Source organism: Syngnathus typhle, linkage group LG7 (assembly GCF_033458585.1).
Source record: "Syngnathus typhle isolate RoL2023-S1 ecotype Sweden linkage group LG7, RoL_Styp_1.0, whole genome shotgun sequence".
Classification (NCBI taxonomy): Eukaryota; Metazoa; Chordata; class Actinopteri; order Syngnathiformes; family Syngnathidae; genus Syngnathus; species Syngnathus typhle.
The window spans coordinates 13,492,110-13,511,546 of NC_083744.1; the positions used below are offsets into that span (position 1 = coordinate 13,492,110).

The 19,437-nt window shown below is 38.8% G+C and overlaps 1 protein-coding gene across 2 annotated transcripts; it reads left to right on the plus strand.

Annotated features, from left to right (window-relative positions):
• Window positions 1-1,652: 1,652 nt before the first annotated feature.
• On the plus strand, window positions 1,653-18,445 carry LOC133156824 (septin-7-like). 2 transcript variants are annotated; one of them, XM_061282828.1, is made up of 13 exons: window positions 1,653-1,964; window positions 3,766-3,862; window positions 5,337-5,443; window positions 7,075-7,175; window positions 7,278-7,412; window positions 7,643-7,760; window positions 7,857-7,949; window positions 8,388-8,484; window positions 14,095-14,146; window positions 14,312-14,437; window positions 15,028-15,163; window positions 15,411-15,556; window positions 15,967-18,445. In XM_061282828.1, exons 1-13 carry the CDS (start codon window positions 1,926-1,928, stop codon window positions 16,004-16,006), a joined length of 1,287 nt encoding a protein of 428 aa, XP_061138812.1. In that variant the 5' UTR covers window positions 1,653-1,925; the 3' UTR covers window positions 16,007-18,445. The 2 variants fall into 2 exon arrangements, with proteins under 2 accessions (XP_061138812.1, XP_061138811.1); XM_061282827.1 differs by having other exon boundaries at window positions 1,654-1,964; window positions 3,763-3,862.
• Window positions 18,446-19,437: the final 992 nt, after the last annotated feature.

Sequence of the window (19,437 nt, forward strand, 5' to 3'; positions counted from 1 at the left end):
AAGTTTTGACACAGAGGTGTTTGCAAGTCCAACCTGAATTGACACATTTCAGAACATATGAACTGTTGTTCCTACAAATGAGAGGTAACATAGGACCATGTTGATATTTGTATTATAATGTTTGCTCTGACCAGATCAACACTCACACACCTGCCACACTTGGCTGCCCTTTACTCTCCTTAATGTCCTTTTAGGGTACACGTAAACGTTATTTATTATTGTTATGATGTTAATAAATGTTTGCTTTATAATTATTTAAAAAACTACACACGTTATAGTTTTGAAAAATGAATTCATGAAATAGGCCTGGACACTCGTACGTACAGTACAACCTCTTTAACACACTGGTACTTAGTTTTGTAGGGTTTATATTCGATTCCAGTCAAAGCCCGCATAGTTTGATACAGACAACAAATGGTGCCTTGCGTTGTAATCAGGCTCAGTAAAGTTTATATAAAATAAAGTTTCCACTTGAGGTAAAGTTTAGAATGCCACTAAAATTGTCCTTGGAATTCACTCTGGGGTTTTTTCACGTAACACAGATTCAGTTAGGGCCCAATGGAAAAATACATGGCCTTCTTTGTATCATTGATTTGGCCTCATGACTTAAATACTGCAAATATCCAACTTGAACAAAATATTTTAGGCCGTTTTGAGTCCCAGGCCCTTAGATTTATTTCTCCCGACTCTGAAATAATAAATAGTTTTACAATTACGGAGAGGAATTTATATTGTCTCCCAATGAATAACTAGCCTGCAATGAGCTTTGCTTTCTAGATGCATTAAACGTTATCTAGCTTTTGGTTTGTCATCAGATAAGAAATCTTTTGTTTCACTCTCCTTTGTAACTTTGTCTTCTGCAATCTTTTAATGTTGATCTTTTTAAATATTTATGCCTCTTTTTTTTTCTACTGGAGTTTGTTTCAGTTATGTACCCGAAGAATCACAATGGGTTTTTTTTTCTTAAATAAAGTTTTTCATTTGCTTTAAAACAGACAAACTGTCTCAAAATCTGTGTTTAATTCTTTTGATTTTGTAATTTCCTGAACATCTCATATAAACCCGTTAAATTACCGTATTGGCCCGAATATAAGACGACCCTGATTATAAGACGACCCCCTGTTTTTCAAGACAAGTTTGAAAAAAGACTTTTTGAACACAAAATTAAATTTTTATACAGAACATGATGACATCTGAAACAGATGATTGAAACAGTTAAATCGACCATTTGAGAAAATTCATATGGTATATGACGCAGACCGCTACGATGAAGCATTTGCTCTGGCTGCCACAAAATCACTCGCTGACTGAATTACGACTTCCTGCAGCAAGTTCTAGACAACACAGGAAGTTTAGCGCAGCTCTTTTTCAAAACAAGAGTTTTGAGCCTCAAGTGCGTCACTGGCTAAAATGTGATTTGCGTCGATGCTACTATTTTGTAGTATTAAATACAGGAAGATAACGAGCTTTCTTAGTTCCTGCGTGGAAAATAAAACACAATTTTACTGTTGTATGACTGTATGGTACATGAATTAGAAAACGAAACCTGAAAATGCTATCTAGCAAGAAAATAATTAAAACATAATGTTTGAGCTCTAGAGAACCACTTTTCGATCAAAAATCCAATTTTATCTTGAAAATTCCAGACGGAAATAGCGTCGAGTACAATCAGAGTAAAAAAAAACAGTAGTGGACCAAATCTGGCATCGTATTTGCCCCTCTGAGATTCTTCCGTCGGTTGTGTTGGGATTGTAGCTAAATCCTCCAATATATACGAGTTGTTTACTTTGACGCACGGTGGTCTAGTTTATTCGCAAGAAAGCCCACTCGGAGGAATCAGAACCGCGCGTTTCTTATCATTCCGTCATTCTCTTGGACGCTTGTCGGTGACTGTCCATTGCAGGCTGGGCGGTGACAGCATTACAATGATCGAACGACCAGAAACTGCAGTTCCCAGCATTGCTGTAAGTCTCTTTTTTTTTTCTTTGCAGCAGCCACGCGTATAACCATTGACATTATTATATGGTTGCTGGAAATATTAACAACTCATTTCAAAAAGACTCGATCCTCTCAATCAACCTCGGTTGACCCCGTTAGCCCCTGTTAGCTTTGTCCCCCCTCACATGCAATGTAGTCCTTTCAGAATTGGGACGTTGACGCGTCTTTACGCATTCGTTCTTGTAAAGAACGCTACAAACTGATGCGTGGCGGGGATGATTCTAATTTGGAGGTTAGTTTGAATTTATGCAATCATCTGATTTGTTTTCATGGTTGCAGAAATCAGCACCACAATCACAGCAACTGTTTCGGGTCATTCATGTGCATTTTCACACTGTCATGGCCTGGCAGGGTAGTAAAACATGCGGAATGAAAATTCCACATTGCACTCCCCTCTATTAAAAGCTACTCAGGAATTAGAAACTGCTAGGGCACATTGAACTTGCAGCATCATCAGCAGGATTCTTGTTGTGACGTCATGTTTCTAATGTAGTGAACCACACAGCTACTATAATGTAGACTGGGGGAAGGGTTCACATGAACAATATGGGCTGAGCTTTCCAGCCATTTTATCACTCTCTTCTCTCCTTTTTTTTTTTGTATGCCAACATAATTTTATGTGTGCATGCACGTTTCTCGTAGGAAGGATAGGCCACCCTATTATGTAATGCAGTATTTGCTCCCTTACCACCTACACTCACAACTTGGAATGGAATTGGTTAAGTGCTTTAGGATAGCTCATTGGAGCTGCAAATATATTGACAGGGCAGATGGATTGTGTCCTGTTTGAACGCAGGCCCGTCTGTCTAGAATGGACGTTGTGGGATGCCATTGAATGTTGGTATCTAACGTTAACTTTTCTTGTAGAATGCGTAACATGGCTGTGCTAAAAAAAAATTAAAGGAAAGACACAACTTAGGGCAGCCCTGCTGATTTCAAGCGAATTGCCCAATACTGAATCTGACTTAATAGAGGCTTAATTTTAAGTAGCTGTAATGGGAGAGAGGGGTTGATGAGAGTTCAAAGTGACTGTTTGCAATTCCTTGCTGGCAACATAAAAGTAACAGTTATTTGAATGCATTGATGTTGTGTAGCTCAACCACAACCTCAGTGAGACAAAAGTTAGTCTTGTATTAATCATTTCTAATCGTTGTTTTATTTGTAATTTTTTAGTTTGATTGCATGTCATGTGAGTACATGTGAGTATTCACATTATGCACGGCAGAGCCTGAAAGGTTGCTCAGCGACAGGCAATCCAACGATCAATTGTTTTTGCCGATCGTAACGTGCGGGACAGTTTGGCAGGCAGGGTGTTGGGTGCAGTTTATTCGAGAGTACAGTGTTCGATAAGGGAGTCAGAGGCAAGAGAAGCGGTGCTGGGGTACACCTCACGGACTGACCCGAGATTTTCATCACATCACATGGAAATGATTCAAAACGTAGGCTATTGCACAATGAAATGTTGCGGTATCGTAGTCTGTATGTACTGTATATGTATGTAATGGTGTGAATCTTTTTGTCAGTATTGATTTGTTTCACTTGCTCTTCACTGCATCAAGAACCCCAAATCTTTGATTTTTTTAATCTTTGAACAGCTCCATATAGCTAAGGAAAATTTTTGTTATATCAATAATGGATTCTTAATGCTTTGACAAAGCTGTATGTTGTTAATATTTTACGATAAACAAAACACTTTGCATGTAACTTCTTTTTGTACTGATTTGCTTATGTTAAACCGTTGCCTTTGTGTCTTTTGTGTATCAGCAGCGGAACCTGGAGGGCTATGTGGGATTTGCTAATCTTCCCAACCAGGTGTATCGGAAGTCCGTTAAAAGAGGCTTTGAGTTTACATTAATGGTTGTCGGTAAGTAAGAATCGTCTGTGTCAACCATTTGTGTCTGCTTTTCTCAGCATGTTTGGAATATGTGTGTTGATGGGTCACCAACACAAGTTGAAAGAATTCAAAGTATTTCAGGCATCTCGTAGACTCATCTGCTTAAGGTGAGAAGACAGTTAATGCAGTGATTTATGACCCCCGCGTGGCTTTGCTGTAAATCACCCGAGTAGTAATTTACGAAAATATCATTTGTTTGAGCTGGAGAATTGAGTTTTCTATCACAGCATTGTTGTAGATCCCTTACACACATTGACATATTTTAAATACCGTAATTTTCGGACTATAAGTCGCACCGGAGTATAAGTCGCATCAGCCATAAAATGCCCAAAAAAGTGAAAATAAATATATATGTGTCTATAAGTCGCTCCTGAGTATAAGTCGCTATTGCACAGCAATGTCTCTGAGACTCTAAGAGTGGTGTGAGTTCATCAGAGCGACAGCCTGGGGGAAGAAGCTGTCTCTATGTCTGCTGGTTTTGCCGTACAGCGCTCTGTACCACCGTCCGGATGGGAGTAGTTCAAACAGACTGCAACCTGAGTGAGAAGGGTCTGTAGACATGTTACTTGCACCTTACCTGGTTCTGGACAGGTACAAGTACCGGATAGATGGGAGGGTGATTCTTGCAAAAGTCTTTCATTACAGTGAATAGTATTGCAGTCAATATTATAGTACAGGGGTGGCCAACCGGTCAGAGACTAAGAGCCACATTTTTTTTACTGTGTACCGCAAAGAGCCACATCCCATCTTCTGTTGTCGCTGTTGATTGCGTCGTGCACATGAGCAAGCTTGCTTGCTCATTCAAAGCACTTAAGGGAAGTCTCGAGCTCATTTCTCATCCCCCATTCTCACAGCTGCTATTTTGAGATCCACGTGCCGGCTGTGACCCCGGCACGTTTCAATTCTGATTCATTCCCCAGTGGATCACGTGCGACTCCCACTTGGTCTTCGAATTATATTAGGATATCAATTGTGTGTCTGTGTGTTTGCATCTACTCTTGCAATCAAAGCCGACCCTCAGGAAAAATAAAGATTTTTTAAATCCAACCCCAGTCAAACAACATTATTGACTGAGTTAATGAACGAGCTGAAATGCGACAGAACTAGGCCAACGAGGAAAAATGGAACAAATTGAATTGTGGTCGCTCTGATTGGTTTGAGATTTGTATCTAGGGCTAGGGAAAAAAATTGATTTATTTAATAAATGAAAAGCCACTGTAGTACTGTATAAGTGAAATCTGGACTAAACTGGATAAGACCTTTTTTTTTCCTTTCACAGCTGCTGTAATACAAAAATAAATAAATGACAGCTTTCTTAAATATGTTGCCATTGTTGAGTAATTTACATCTTAAGTTTTTCAATATTCTGCCTTTACTCTATGTATTCAAAATAATTGACTCGTTTTAGACCTTTATCTGACAACTTGCCTTTGTGTGTCCGTAGGTGAGTCAGGTCTTGGGAAATCAACACTTATTAACTCCCTCTTTTTGACTGATCTTTACTCCAAGGACTACCCTGGGCCATCACAGCGCATTAAGAAGACTGTACAGGTGAGCTGCCTGAAACAATCTTTAGGCTCCCACCCTCAATGGTGTGATTCTCTGATGATCACCACATTTTGTTTTGGTGCTCGTTTTTCCCATCGGTGGGCGGGCCACATCCAGTTTGTCCACAGTCTTTGCAGCCTATAGGAAGTCATATTAACAAATGCATGTATTTTGATGTGCATAGTTGTCAGTGCAAGCCAAACAGAATCGCGACTTGTCCACAGTGTTGCCAACTTGAACTACTTCCAACTGCTTTTCATTGAAATCACCAGCATACATAGAGAACATAGAGACTATTCACTTGCTAGTAGGCTGCTATGTCAGCATTTCCAAATGTGGTCACCCTGGCCACTGGGGCACCGTCGCCTTTCCACACTGCCTCACTTCTCTCTTTCACATTGAACGAGTGCAGTATGAAAACGTCTCTGCTCTCCTCCACGTCTTCATAAACCATTTCAATCATTTTGAAGTTTGAATGATTTTAGGAAGAAAAAAATCCTTCGGAATGAAATTCCGTAGCCATTGAAGGCCATATTATTTGGACCGCAGCACACTAAGAATACTCAAGGTGAAAAGAGGAACAAGAATCTGAACACTTGGATTACCGGGAGAGCTGCAGAAGACAGCAACAAGTGTGGGAAAATTCCTTACACGAGGGCCTTCTTTTTTTCCTTGTATGGTTGTGTTAAAACAGAGCAGGAGACAGGAAGGCCTGTGTAGCAGTAAGGAGTATACATACGTATGTAGAGGGAAAAAAAACAAGGGGGGACTTCAGGAAAGAAATGGCTGAAAGTGGGCCATGACTGTGTGCCCTGGGATTGGCTGGCAACCGGTTCAGGGTGTCCCCCGCCTCTTGCCCGATGACGGCTGGGATAGGCTCCAGCAAGCCCGCGGTACAGAAAATGGATAGATGGATTGTTTAAAACTAATCAGTTACTCAAGTAAGGCATGTTGTGAGTAGTGAGTCGTGTTTGTATTCCAGAATAATCCCAAATTCCAACAGATCATATTGTGTTTTAATGAGGTATTTGGCTTGCCAACATTTTTGAGGGACTTGTCCCTCTGTTTGACTTAACAAAAATGGTTCCAAAGTTGCGATTTTTGGTTATTCTGACTTGTTTTACAAGATGAGCATACTGCTGTGCGCACGTGTGTTTGTGCGCGCATGTGTGCGCGTAGCCGCTAGCTTGCATATTTGTGTAACCGTTCTTGCATGCACAGCTGTACAGACGGTTGATTTCAAGGTTTGTGGAAGCTGAAGAATGTTTGTTCCAGAGTACGAGGGCTGCAGTTTGTCAAAGGGGCGATCCAAAAATAAGTAGACGTCCTTGTGAAAGTATGTGGGTTGTACGACCTCAACGGAGTAACTGCAGGAAATGGTAAATCTACAATAGGCAGGGTTGATTCTGAAAATGTGACTTGTGGGATGAGCAGACAATTTCATGTAGTAGTTATTTTCTTTGATTCTAGCTAGATTTCAAGTGACGCAAACTATGTGGTGAATCGTTATTATTATTATTTTCTTTTAACCTGCATACTGAACTTTATGCTCCCGCAGCATTACTATCAACTTGCCTGCTGTGCGTACTCAGAATTACAGTCTTGTAAGATAATGGATGATATGCGTGTTTCAGGTAGAGCAGTCAAAGGTGCTCATAAAAGAAGGGGGGGTCCAGTTGACTCTCACAATTGTTGATACACCAGGATTTGGAGATGCCGTAGACAACAGTAACTGGTTAGTGACTTTCTCGGTTGTTTCATCGATTCCGTCAGTCTAATTTTCCTGCTTTTAAAAGTTTATTTTTTTTCTTGTTTCTATATATTTCATCCTTTTCAGCTGGCAGCCCGTCATCAATTATATTGACAGTAAGTGTGAGGACTTCCTGAATGCAGAATCAAGGGTGAACCGCAGATCAATGCCAGACAACAGGGTCCATTGCTGTCTATACTTCATTGCGCCCTCTGGACACGGGTAGGGGAAACATCTAATCTCATTCGGTTTTGGACCTTTATCTGACGGTTCTTCAATTACTGACATTATTATAATTGGTTGCATGTCAGTTGATCTTGCCATCCATTGTGGGGCGGCATGGCTCAGTGGTAGTGGTCCTCTCCCAAGCCAGAAATTGGGGGTTCGATCAAAAGGTAGAAAAGCATTATACGAGTACAGCCCATTTATACCCCTCTCTGTTTATTCTTCAGATTAAAGCCACTTGACATCGAGTTTATGAAGAGACTCCATGACAAAGTCAATGTCATTCCTCTGATTGCAAAAGCTGACACTCTGACCCCAGAGGAATGCCAGCTTTTTAAGAAACAGGTATTTGCGAACTATAACATGAGTCATCTCTGGCAAAGCCATGCTTGCTTCTCTGGAGATGTTTATTTGACTTTAGTATTATATCATTTTCTGTAGATAATGAAAGAGATCCAGGAGCACAAAATCAAAATTTATGAATTCCCAGATACAGACGATGATGAGGACAACAAGCTGATCCGGAAGATCAAGGTACTGGACCACAAAATGTTAGTAGTCAGCTGAGAGAATAAATGAATGCCAAAGGTAAGTCTGTCTGTCTTTTAGATCATTTCCATCGCTTGCGGGTTCGCCCCAGTTTTAGCTGCAGCTAACTAATTCATGTAACATGGCCCCAGTAACCTCTGGCCAAAACAAAACATGGTATCTACTCACCTTTTTCCAAATGATTCCAATCGACAGTGTTCATATTAACATGGACAGTATCTGAGGCGAAACATTTCTAGAGTATAAAAAAGATTGGAAATTGTACTAAAAACCTTACTTCTTCAAGCCAGCTGTGGTTTTAGTCATCTACAGTATGTAGCCTCCTCTAAAGGCTTTATTGCCATATGATACATCAATTACAATAATTGTGATAGTAAAACCCCACAAAAAAAATAACAGTTTTTTTTATTCACTTCACGCCAGGAGAAGATGCCGCTGGCTGTGGTTGGCAGCAACGTGGTAATCGAAGTGAATGGGAAGAAGGTCAGAGGTCGCCAGTACCCGTGGGGCGTGGCAGAAGGCAAGTTTAAACCAAGTCATTTGCCAGAAAGAAATTATATTTTTTAGGGAATCTAAGTCTTCACTCTTTGGATGTTATAGCATTTTGCAAGGTGTTTCAAAACAGAGGCTCATACCTGTATGTTCTTAAATCCCTTTTTATCCTCAAAATGTATTAACTGCCAGGTGATAAAATATTTTTTTTCAAAATGTGATTATGTGATTGCGTTAATCAAAGTGAGTTCCAATAATTGCAGATTCCCCTTTGGAAGGTGATTCATATAAGGGCTGTTCTACCTAACTGTCTTTTACATTTTTGCAAAAAAAAGGCGGGCTGAACGAATTTGAGAAATAATCTCTACTATATTCTATAATACAAGCCATCTATGTCAGTTTATCATTGGGCGCTTGAACAAAGAGATCATCGCAGGATTTCCTATTCTATCCCCAGAAAAAGGCCCTATGATTTGATATATATGCCAGTAGCCGCCTGCCTGAATCCGTACGTGGTTGTTTTAGGTTAAAATAATTTACTTTAATCACCCTCGCCATACATTGGCCAGCGGCAGATCCCAGGATGGTCTTCCAACCATCAATCAATTTTCTGTTCTAGTTATTGTTTCGGTCCAACTTTGCATCCATCTGCTCGTGTCGTCCTAGATGTTAGTTAGCGTGACGCTAACCTGAGCATTTGTGTCCCCACTTGCGCCGGCGTCATCCACTTATTAATTTCTCTTTGGTGGGTGTGATCATGATCGTTTATAATTGTCAGAGGACCACCACTAACAACAAAATGGCAGTTCCGGTGACGTTAGTTCCGGTGACGTTAGTTCCGGTGACGTTAGTTCCGGTGACGTTAGTTCCGGTGACGTTAGTTCCGGTGACGTTACACCGTCTCATCTGAAGCCACAATTCAAATCGATAATAAAGCCTATCAACCAACTTAGTTTACGCAGTTTATTTCGTTTTTTCCCCAAATGCTTGCCTTTGCAATCTGAAAATTGCAACCTACCGTATTTTCCGCACTATAAGGCGCACCTAAAAACCTCCAATTTTCTCAAAAGCCAACAGTGTGCCTTATATATGGACCAGTATTGAGCCACTACAGCAGGCGTGTCCAAATATATGGATTTATATTTGGACAAAGTTTTAAAATGGGCCATTCATTGAAGGTGCGCTTTATAATCTGGTGCGCCTTATATATGGACAAAGTTTTAAGGGCCATTCATTGAAGGTGCACCTTATAATCCGGTGCGCCTTATAGTGCTGAAATTACAGTACTACATTCTGATGTTGATTCGAATTTGATTAATTGTCCGTTTCTATTGGAAAGTACCAATTGCAAAATGTCCCTCTGAATATTAATGCATTTTGAGATAGTAGAAGTTTATCATGACAGTTAATACATTGTTTGCATTTACTCCCACTGTTTTTCCCCCCCAACCAAATCAGAACATTCCTTCTGGTGATTATTGGCACCTATCCTGGTAGGGATTCTGGAAAGGCAGACTGGACCTTTGGTGTCTTGAAATATATTCCTGACACAAAGCATCCATCTGATGTACACGATTTTCACCTTGTTTTTATTTATGCTAGAATTGTCTGTAAGATGATCATTTATTAGTCTTTCACATTTTCATTCTTTCCTTTCTCTCCCTTTTCTGTTTTATTTTTTCTTTCAATCTTTTCCATGACTGACAGAGGGCATATTTGGTAAACAGATCCAGCCTTGTCTTTATGTTAACCCCATTTTGTCTCCTTCAATTTCCCATCAAAGCATCCCTGACCTTAATCTTTCCATCGCTCCATTCCTCTGCACCCTCCGCTCACATCATTAGGCTGAAGATCATCAACCCGACCGATGCTTTTATCAGACTTGGGCGTGATACTGAACATTGAAATCATGAAACATGCCCTGCTTTCACAAGATGAGGCTATATTAAAATAACATAGCCAGATAAAGCAGTGGATTTCAAAAGCACTTATTTTTTGGTAGTTTGTTGACCCAAAGCTCATAGGTATCCAAACATTCATGATACTCATGTCTTGCAGATGCACCATGACCATATTTTATAGTTCTTGCACCCAACAACATAAAATGCTGTACTCGGAAATCTTGTTGGTTGGTGTAAACGTTACCAGTCAAATGAAGCGATTACGTTGCTGGTCCCCCCCCCCCCCCCTTTTTTTTTTTCAATATACCTCAAACTCTAACACCTAATCTCAAACTTGCTTGATTTTAAACTTTATTGAAAAAGCCCTCTAGCGCAAAGTGTTTGAGCGCACAGGAGACAAGCGTGCGTAAACCGCAGAATTTGGACAGTGCATATTATCATCGACTTGCCGCCATTTTGGATCTACGTCATCCAACATGGTGACAACCAGTCTTTGTTTAGTCAATTTTGCTGCTTAAAATGATTTTTTAAACTTCAGTAAAGTAGTAGTAAAAACTCAGGCTTGGGCTTGAATTAACTGGAAAATTACTTTTTCACTTTTGCCTAATAGATTTAGATTACTTCCTCTTAATATATAAAATAATTATTTCGAAACCGCATTTGCTTTGGTTGTGTTTGTGGGATATTAAAATTAGCTTAGTGATTCCTAACATTTCGGTGAGCTATATATGTGAGTGGCCGTTGGGATAAGGAATTAGGAAGGTTACATTCTTTTCCATGGCAGTGTACTTAAATGTAGTTACTGCCAAAAGTAATAGCAATGAGGAAAATAAGACAACTGTGTAAAAAGGCAACAGATGATGATTTCTGGTGACTTTCATTCAGACATCAAAGTACAGTCTGATGAGAATATATTTTTCATGCCTTAAATAGCCATTTTGGTTGTTGTCCCAGGTCTGATGCTGTGGCTAGTCTCGAGAAAATAATTCCAAAGCCGTTTCAAGCTAAAGCTGCGATGCATTCCACTAACACCATGGGTCCCGTCTTTGCTTCGAAAGTAGTTCTTCAAGTAGTACAGCTACATATATCTGCCAGCTACATCATGTGATTCCATTTCCTGTGTTTGACTCAAACACAGGGACGTATAGGCTCAGGTTAAAAATGTTGGCCAGAAAGTTCTCGCTGAACAAAGCTGGGATCCATGATCCTCACATATTTTGAATCGATTCATGAGCTCATATTGTAGCAGTGCAAGTTATGCAATGTTGCTTTATCATTATTTTCATTCATTTGCATTCTTAAGCTTTACAAAATATACAAACAATGCATGCCTTTGCATGTTTCCAATGAGTGCTTGTAAGCGTTTAACATAAAATATATAGTCATTAATCATCATACAGGTAGATTTAAAAAAATGGCGACTACAACGACACATGAAGCCCACGGGCCCAAAACACCTGATGCACTATTTTTTCGAATGATCACTGATTGGCAGATAGACAAGACCTACATGGTTAAGAATAAGTCATCGGGTATTTTCTGCCTAAAGAATCAAATGACTTCTGTTAACAAGCCATTTTGCTTTTTCTCCTTGAAATCCAAGAGATCCTTGTTTGTCTCCTTAAAATTGCTCCCCCAGCTGGTCTTGCATAATTCCTCCAACTCTCCCACTCCCTTGATAACCCCTGCACTCTTAAGCCAGTCAGCGTGGATACTTGCAGGTTATGATGATGACCTGGGCCAAATCTGGGCTGCTTTTAGGACAGAATCGACGTCTGACATTTTAAAACCCCAGTTACTCCAGACCCAGATTTTGCCCCCAATGGGCTCGGACAATAACTGAAAAACCATACCCCTCCCCTTCGTCAGAGCTCCCTCCTCTAGAAGATACAGGAGGTCAGTGGCTGGCTTGGGAGGCCAAGGTGAAAGACTGCTTAAGTTTCATCAATGGTAAGGTGTCCTACTTATTCCCTGTCCCGATGAAAATTGCCTACCAGTAAGGAGCAGCGTTTTCAATGAAGAAGAGGCTGTCGATTTCGATATATTTTGCATATTATCACATTCATCCTTAGCAGCTGTTTGTCTGCAGTCCTTTTCCAGAATCCCATCTGATCGTTAACCATGGCTGTGTCGTTAAACTATGGTTAACATCACTAACCATCCAATCGTATAACAATTTTGAAGTCTGTATTATAATATTTTTTGTTTGTTTGATATACAGTTCTTAGATAAGAAGTCAGCTATGGCAAGATTTATTTTGTCATTGTAGTTTGCAAGCCGCATTATGCAAGTACTGTATCCGTCCTAAAATGTCACTGGCTGGATTAAGGAAGTCCTTATTTCATAAAAATAAACCACGATGAATAATTTCAAAACTATATGCACCTAATGTGAACTGGGTTTGCAACACAGTTTGGAAAAGAGGTGGAATTATTTTTAGAAAAAGGTAGAAAAAAAAAACCCTCTTATAACTAGCAGTTAGTTATGTGCATAATTGGCCAATCACTTTTAAAGGTAATTAACACAAACGTGGCATTATTTAAAGTGATTCTTATTAACTCCAAATAAAGTTCAGATTCTGTAGTAGGATTTTCTTAACAGCTGCAATATTGGGTACCGATACTCGATATTGCCAGTACGTGTTCCAGTTGTGATTATAAAAAGTGTTTTACTTTAAACAAATATTGTTGAAAAACACAAAAGTTTATTCAACATAGCATATGTTTCCCTCAAATAAAACACATGTCATTATGGCATCCACAGTAACTGCATGTTTTACTAACAATCATGCATAATCTAGTAGATAAACAATCAGTGAATATGAATGCCATGTTACCTCCATGCGTGAAAGACAAACTAAATTAAAAAGAATACAAGACGACACGTCTGGTTCGGCCTAGAGTCGACCAGAGTCTATGACAGGACTTCAGAAACTTGGTCTTACCAGATGGCCCGCCGCCGCCGCAACTCCCTGTGTGGCAGCCTCCATTACCACCTAAATGGAGTTTATCTATTTTGTAGAGTATAATCTGCAGTCAGCGAATGAAGTAAATGAGACAGTCTTTTATTATTTGAGTTGATCCGGATTTTCACACAGTTGACATGGTTCTGACTCCACCTGCCTGGAAGTTATATCAGGCTGCTAATGTGGTACCAATTTGTTAGTGTAGGAGTCTGTCGGTATCAGTGAGTCCCGAGTGTTGAATTTGAGGATCAATAGACTCACACGGGTCAGAAATATTTAATATTCGGTTATCTGAGTAAGATTTGTAATACATGAATATTTTTGTTTTGTTTTACTTTTCAAGGACACCATATTTTTCAGTCAATATCTTTGTGCACATAAATCTGTAACCTCTTATGAAATCTCTTTGTTTCTTCGCTTTTAATATTTACCAAGATAGCTTGGTAAATATCTTAATGATACCCCCTTCTACAACCCATCTCTTTTTAATCGACAACAAATCTGGATGAATTTATTATATACACTGACTCGTATGTGTTAATACCTTAAAATAATTCATGAACAGGCCTTTCATTAACCAATTTTTTTTTTACTTATATATAGTCTAAGTAACCAAAACATTAACTGCAAAAGTTAAGTCTAATTGCAGAATTTAAGCCGCCTTTTCCGTACTCACTGATTGGAGCAACCAACAATTTTGATGGGTAAACAACATGGTAACTCAGTCATTTTAATATCTGTGTGTCCCCACTTGTTTTTCTGTGTATTTCAGTGGAGAATGGGGAACACTGTGACTTTACTGTGTTGCGCAACATGTTAATCAGGTAAGACGCAGCGGACACTACATTAAACTGGTTATAGAACACACACTTCCCAATTAGCTCACAACAACGCATGCCCAAATGCTTGGGGTGATTCTTTATCATGTCGAGTCTAGTTGGTTTTAATTCTGCTCTATGAATCTTCATAAATATCTTTCCTCTCAACAGGACCCACATGCAGGATCTGAAGGATGTCACCAACAACGTTCACTATGAAAATTACCGCAGTAAGAAACTTGCAGCTGTCACCTGTAATGGAGTGGACAACACCAAGACCAAGGGACAACTTACCAAGTAAGTCAAATATTAGTCATTTGCATTCCCTAAGTTAATACACTAAATGTTTTATGATGCATTGTCATCCATTGTATGAAGGATCTCACAAAATGGAGGAATTCATATGCAACCTCAGTTCACACAACCTTTTGGATCGCAATGCTATTGAGCAATATGCATCCTAACACTAGGCCGAGTATCAAAAGACTCTATTTGGCTCATGGAGGTCGTCGTGTAACAATTCCATCTTGTTTGAACAAAAGAATTTGAAATATATTACTATCACAAAGACATGATGAATCTCATCGAAATTATTAAGATACACAGAGGAATTATTTAAATAGAATAAAATATTATTTAATTTTTAATTTTAGGTTGCCATCAAAAGGTTAGCAAGCTTTTCAAGTGATTTGATTTGTGTGCATGGACACGGAACAATTTCAGTTTAGAAGTCCAGGCACCACCAATGTTATATATTCATGTTCACTGTAAATATGAATATTCTATATGCGTGTGGAAAATACTCAGATGCAGGCTCGTGTGTAGATGCACTACTGAATATCAACGAAAGGTAAGCAATTGAAAATGACTGATGCTATTTTGAGCAGGAGTCCCTTGGCACAGATGGAAGAAGAGCGGAGGGAACATGTGATGAAAATGAAGAAGATGGAGGCAGAAATGGAACAAGTCTTTGAAATGAAGGTTAAGGAGAAGAAGCAGAAACTGAAGGATTCGGAGGCTGAGGTAAAACTGTGTTTCGATACGTCAGGGGTTACCAACCTTTTCCAAAGTGAAGGCAAAGGGCTACCAATTGTATACACTATTCTAAAATAAATTAAAACATCTTTCAAATGACTTTCATTAATAATAATGATGCCAAAATAAGCATAATAAATTATGTTCATTGTTCATATACTGCATCTCACAAAAATGAGAAAAAAAACAGAGACATTTTTTTTCTTTAATCGGTGCCTTCTGTTTCAATCTTCAGCTCGAGCGACGTCACGAACAAATGAAAAGGAACCTGGAGGCACAGTACAAAGAGCTAGAGGAGAAGAGGCGAGTGTATGAAGATGAGAAGGCCAACTGGGAGGCTCACCAGAGAATCATTGAGCAGCAGAAATTGGATGCCTCTAAGTAAGTAACAAAACCTTCAAACAATTTGACCATATTCATTTATTTACAGTAGCTAAGGCTAGAAAGTCAAACGCACGTGCAAAACATTCCCCTCCAAACCTATTTAGCACATTTTGTTTTTGCTGTTGACAGAAATTTGGGTTTGAAAACAGAAGCTAAATATTACAGGAAGCAAAGACACAGAAAATATACTCCAAACCTGGAATAATCTTATTAGTCAAATACTGTAGCACAACTATTATTCCGAACACTACTGTGCTTGCACATAATAGGATTAGTTGGAAACGCATGATTGGTTCATGGAATGAATGTGCAAACCATAACGCTAAAAATTGACAATTGCAAAAAATGCAAACTAGAGAATGTGGCCCTTTATTTCCAACCAAACTTTTTTTTGTTTTCTCATCTAGGACAATGGAGAAGAACAAGAAGAAAGGAAAAATCTTTTGAAGGAGTGATTTTGCTCCTCTTAAGTACCAGCTGTGGCCCTAAAATCCTTCTTTTTTTGCTCACTCTTCCACACTTGCTCTCTCATACACACACACACACACACACACACACACACACACACACACACACAGACAGAGTTACTAATATAACATGGTATTGTTTTTTTGGCATTTCAGATGTGACATGGCATATACACAGCCATGCAAAATGTTTCATGATGAACACCTGTGATTTTATTGGCGAATTCACGTGTATGTAACATTGTGTTCCTCTTTATTTGTCTTGACAAAGAGGAGCTAATCCCGAGTTCCTCTGAGCTACAGTCTTAGCGTTAACTCATGGTGGGGACCATGCATTTATAAACGTTTTTAGTGCTAGTCCTTTGAGCTCTAGATATTCTTAGATTCCACTGTCCTACACTCCTTGTATTCAAATAGACTCCATAGTACTAAATAATTTTGCAAATATGTTGGGAGAACACTTGGTGTATGTAAAATGCTTAAAAATGCTTTTTTTTTTTTTTTTTTTATACAGTTTGCACAACGAATGAGAAGGAACCATTTTCTTCTATTCAGAAATAAACACCTAAAATTTAGCATCTTAATCGGGAATAATAAATGTAATTTTGCATTAAGAAGTACGACAGCTGAGGAGCCTACTAGTGTAAAACAGAACACTGGTGATTTGCGATGCTATTAATTTTAGGCGGCTTTCGAACTGTACTGGTGTGGTCTAATAAATTTGTTAAGCGCTACAAGTCATGTTAACTGACTCAGGGGACTGCTACAAAATTGAGGTTGGAAATAAGACCCAGTCAAAAACTAGGCATTGCACTGAAGCCAATAACATCTCAAAACACATGGCTGAAGTAGTGTCGTCTCATAGAAGCGAACTCATCGATAGAGCTGACACCATGAGGGTCTCAACATGCCATCAATTTGAGACTCTCGGTAGGTGTCATGCTTCTTTTTCGAGTTACCTCAGGTCGTTACCAGTCAGCAAACAGACATTGTGCTCATAACACCAAATGTTGATTCTTGTTGATTGGTGAACACTATTAAAGGTGCAGACTGTTTGTGAAGAAAAAAATGCCAATTACTCACCACCCACTCATGACATTTTACATGATTAGGTCTGAAGGGAATCAGGATTCAGTGTGTTTTAGTTCTCTGTGTGTTTTAAGGTCTATACAGCTCAAAGTGGGACGGGAGGGATTTGTAACCACAAAGTTGTCCTTGCAGTGTTTCTGGGTTGAAAATAAGATATTATGCAAACGCCTCATTGGTGTCTATATATATATATATATATATATATATATATATATATATATATATATATATATATATATATATATATATATATATATATATATATATATATATATATATATATATATATATATATATATATATATATATATATATATATATATATATATATATATATATATATATATATATATATATATATATATATATATATATATATGGAGTTTTCCAGATTACAGTCATTACTAGAAAAAAAAAGTTTTATATTGTGATGTAACAAGTGATGAGTGTTGTCAAGGATTTGAACCAGATTATGGCAGATGTTTTCACTTGTGATAAAAGAATAGAAGTGAACAAGAAAAAAGAGATTCCCTTAACATTTCCTTCACCCTGTACTCCAAAGTGAAAACAAGTGTTTTAGAGACATCTAAAATAGCCTTATCTCAGATATTACTGTAATATAGTATCAAAATGCTTCCACAAAACCAACAAAGCTTGCTTGTCAAATAGAATATTGTATGTTCAGGCCAGAAGAGGAATGCTTTGAACCTTTACTATTTCTTACCCAGATTTGTCATGTTTTATTTTCTTATGACAGTATAATGCGTGAGGAAAAAGGACGGCTCCCGTATAGTTTTCTTAACATTTATATGAATCCAGTATCTTTCTATATTTTTCCATGCTGCATGGAGTGTTCTTGGTGGATTAACAGCAGATACTAAAGGGACAAACATTAGACTTCAGCACGTAAATATTGCTTCGGGGTATGATAGATAACATAGTGTGTACATATTGGAGGCTGTTCAATTGCCTTTTTTTTGTGTGATGTGTGTTTTGCTTATTTGTTTTCAAGAACTCTTAATCCTAGAAATAACCACTGAACATGTTATTTGAAAGACAGTGGAAGAAATAACTAATACAGACAACATATGAATTTATGAATCCCAGAACCTCTCCATTGTTCATTATTTTTTATTTTATCATTATTATTCATCAATTTTCACAAAAGTGGTAGGCATTTCCGTTGACTCATTAAAATTGCTGGACCTTCTGGTAAGTGCATTTTTAAAAGTTTACTTTTTATGTTAGTTTTCTCCTAGCTTGTGTTATCAGGTCTCCTGTCTGTTACTGTACATTTATGTTATTAAAATTGACAAAGTTTTAACCCCTACTTGTCGAAAGCATCATTTTCGAACAACTTTCACGCTTGGATTTTATGTGTCTATTCAGAATGATCTCATCACAGTACGTAAAGAAGTGGATTATACCCCTAGTTGCACTAGATGTCTTCATAAAAAGTGATAACCTGATTAGTTTAAAACTCAAAAACTTACTGTAAATAGCCCGCCCAAAACCTTGAACTCAACCTTATCAAACATCTTATGTTCAACATTATTGACCACTAATCTTAGAAATGCTCTGTTATCAAATCTAAAATTCACAGTATGTCTCAATTGTTGTAATGCACTTTGAACCAGGGTCATAAATAAAATTCTTGTACAGAGTGTAAAGTAGTCAGGATGAGGGTCAGCACCTCCAAATCAGAGTCCATGGTCCTCGGTCGGAAAAGGGTGGAATGCCCTCTCCGAAGCGACCGAAATGAGTTTCCTTCGCGGGCTCTCCCTTAGAGATAAGGTGAGAAGCTCAGGCATCCGGGAGAGACTCGGAGTAGAGCCGCTGCTCCTCCACGTTAAGAGGAGCCAGATGAGGTGGCTCGGGCATCTCCTGGTGCCTCCTGGACGCCTCCCTTGGGAGGTGTTTCGGGTTTTTGCCTCAGCATCCGCCAAGGCCGCGTTCCGTTTGGCCATCCAGTCCCCGTCGGCTGCCTCTGGAGTCCCACAGGCCAAAAAGGCCCGATAGGACTTCTTCAGCTTGACGGCATGCCTCAGCAGGTTCGGGGGTTGCCGACACAAGAGGCACCGACCACCTTATGGCCAAGTTGACCAGTTCAGGGTGTAGTCCGCCTTTTGCCTGATGTCAAATATGATAGGCTCCAGCACCCCTGCAACCCTATACAGGATAAGCAGTGCTAAAAATGGATGGATGGGTAGTTTTTAAACAGATGAATAATTAATTTGTTGTCAGTGTTAACAAAGGGGGTTGATTTCTAGCACACTCACCACTTTGGTCAAATGTTCTAATAATTTCAGCCTATTTATATTA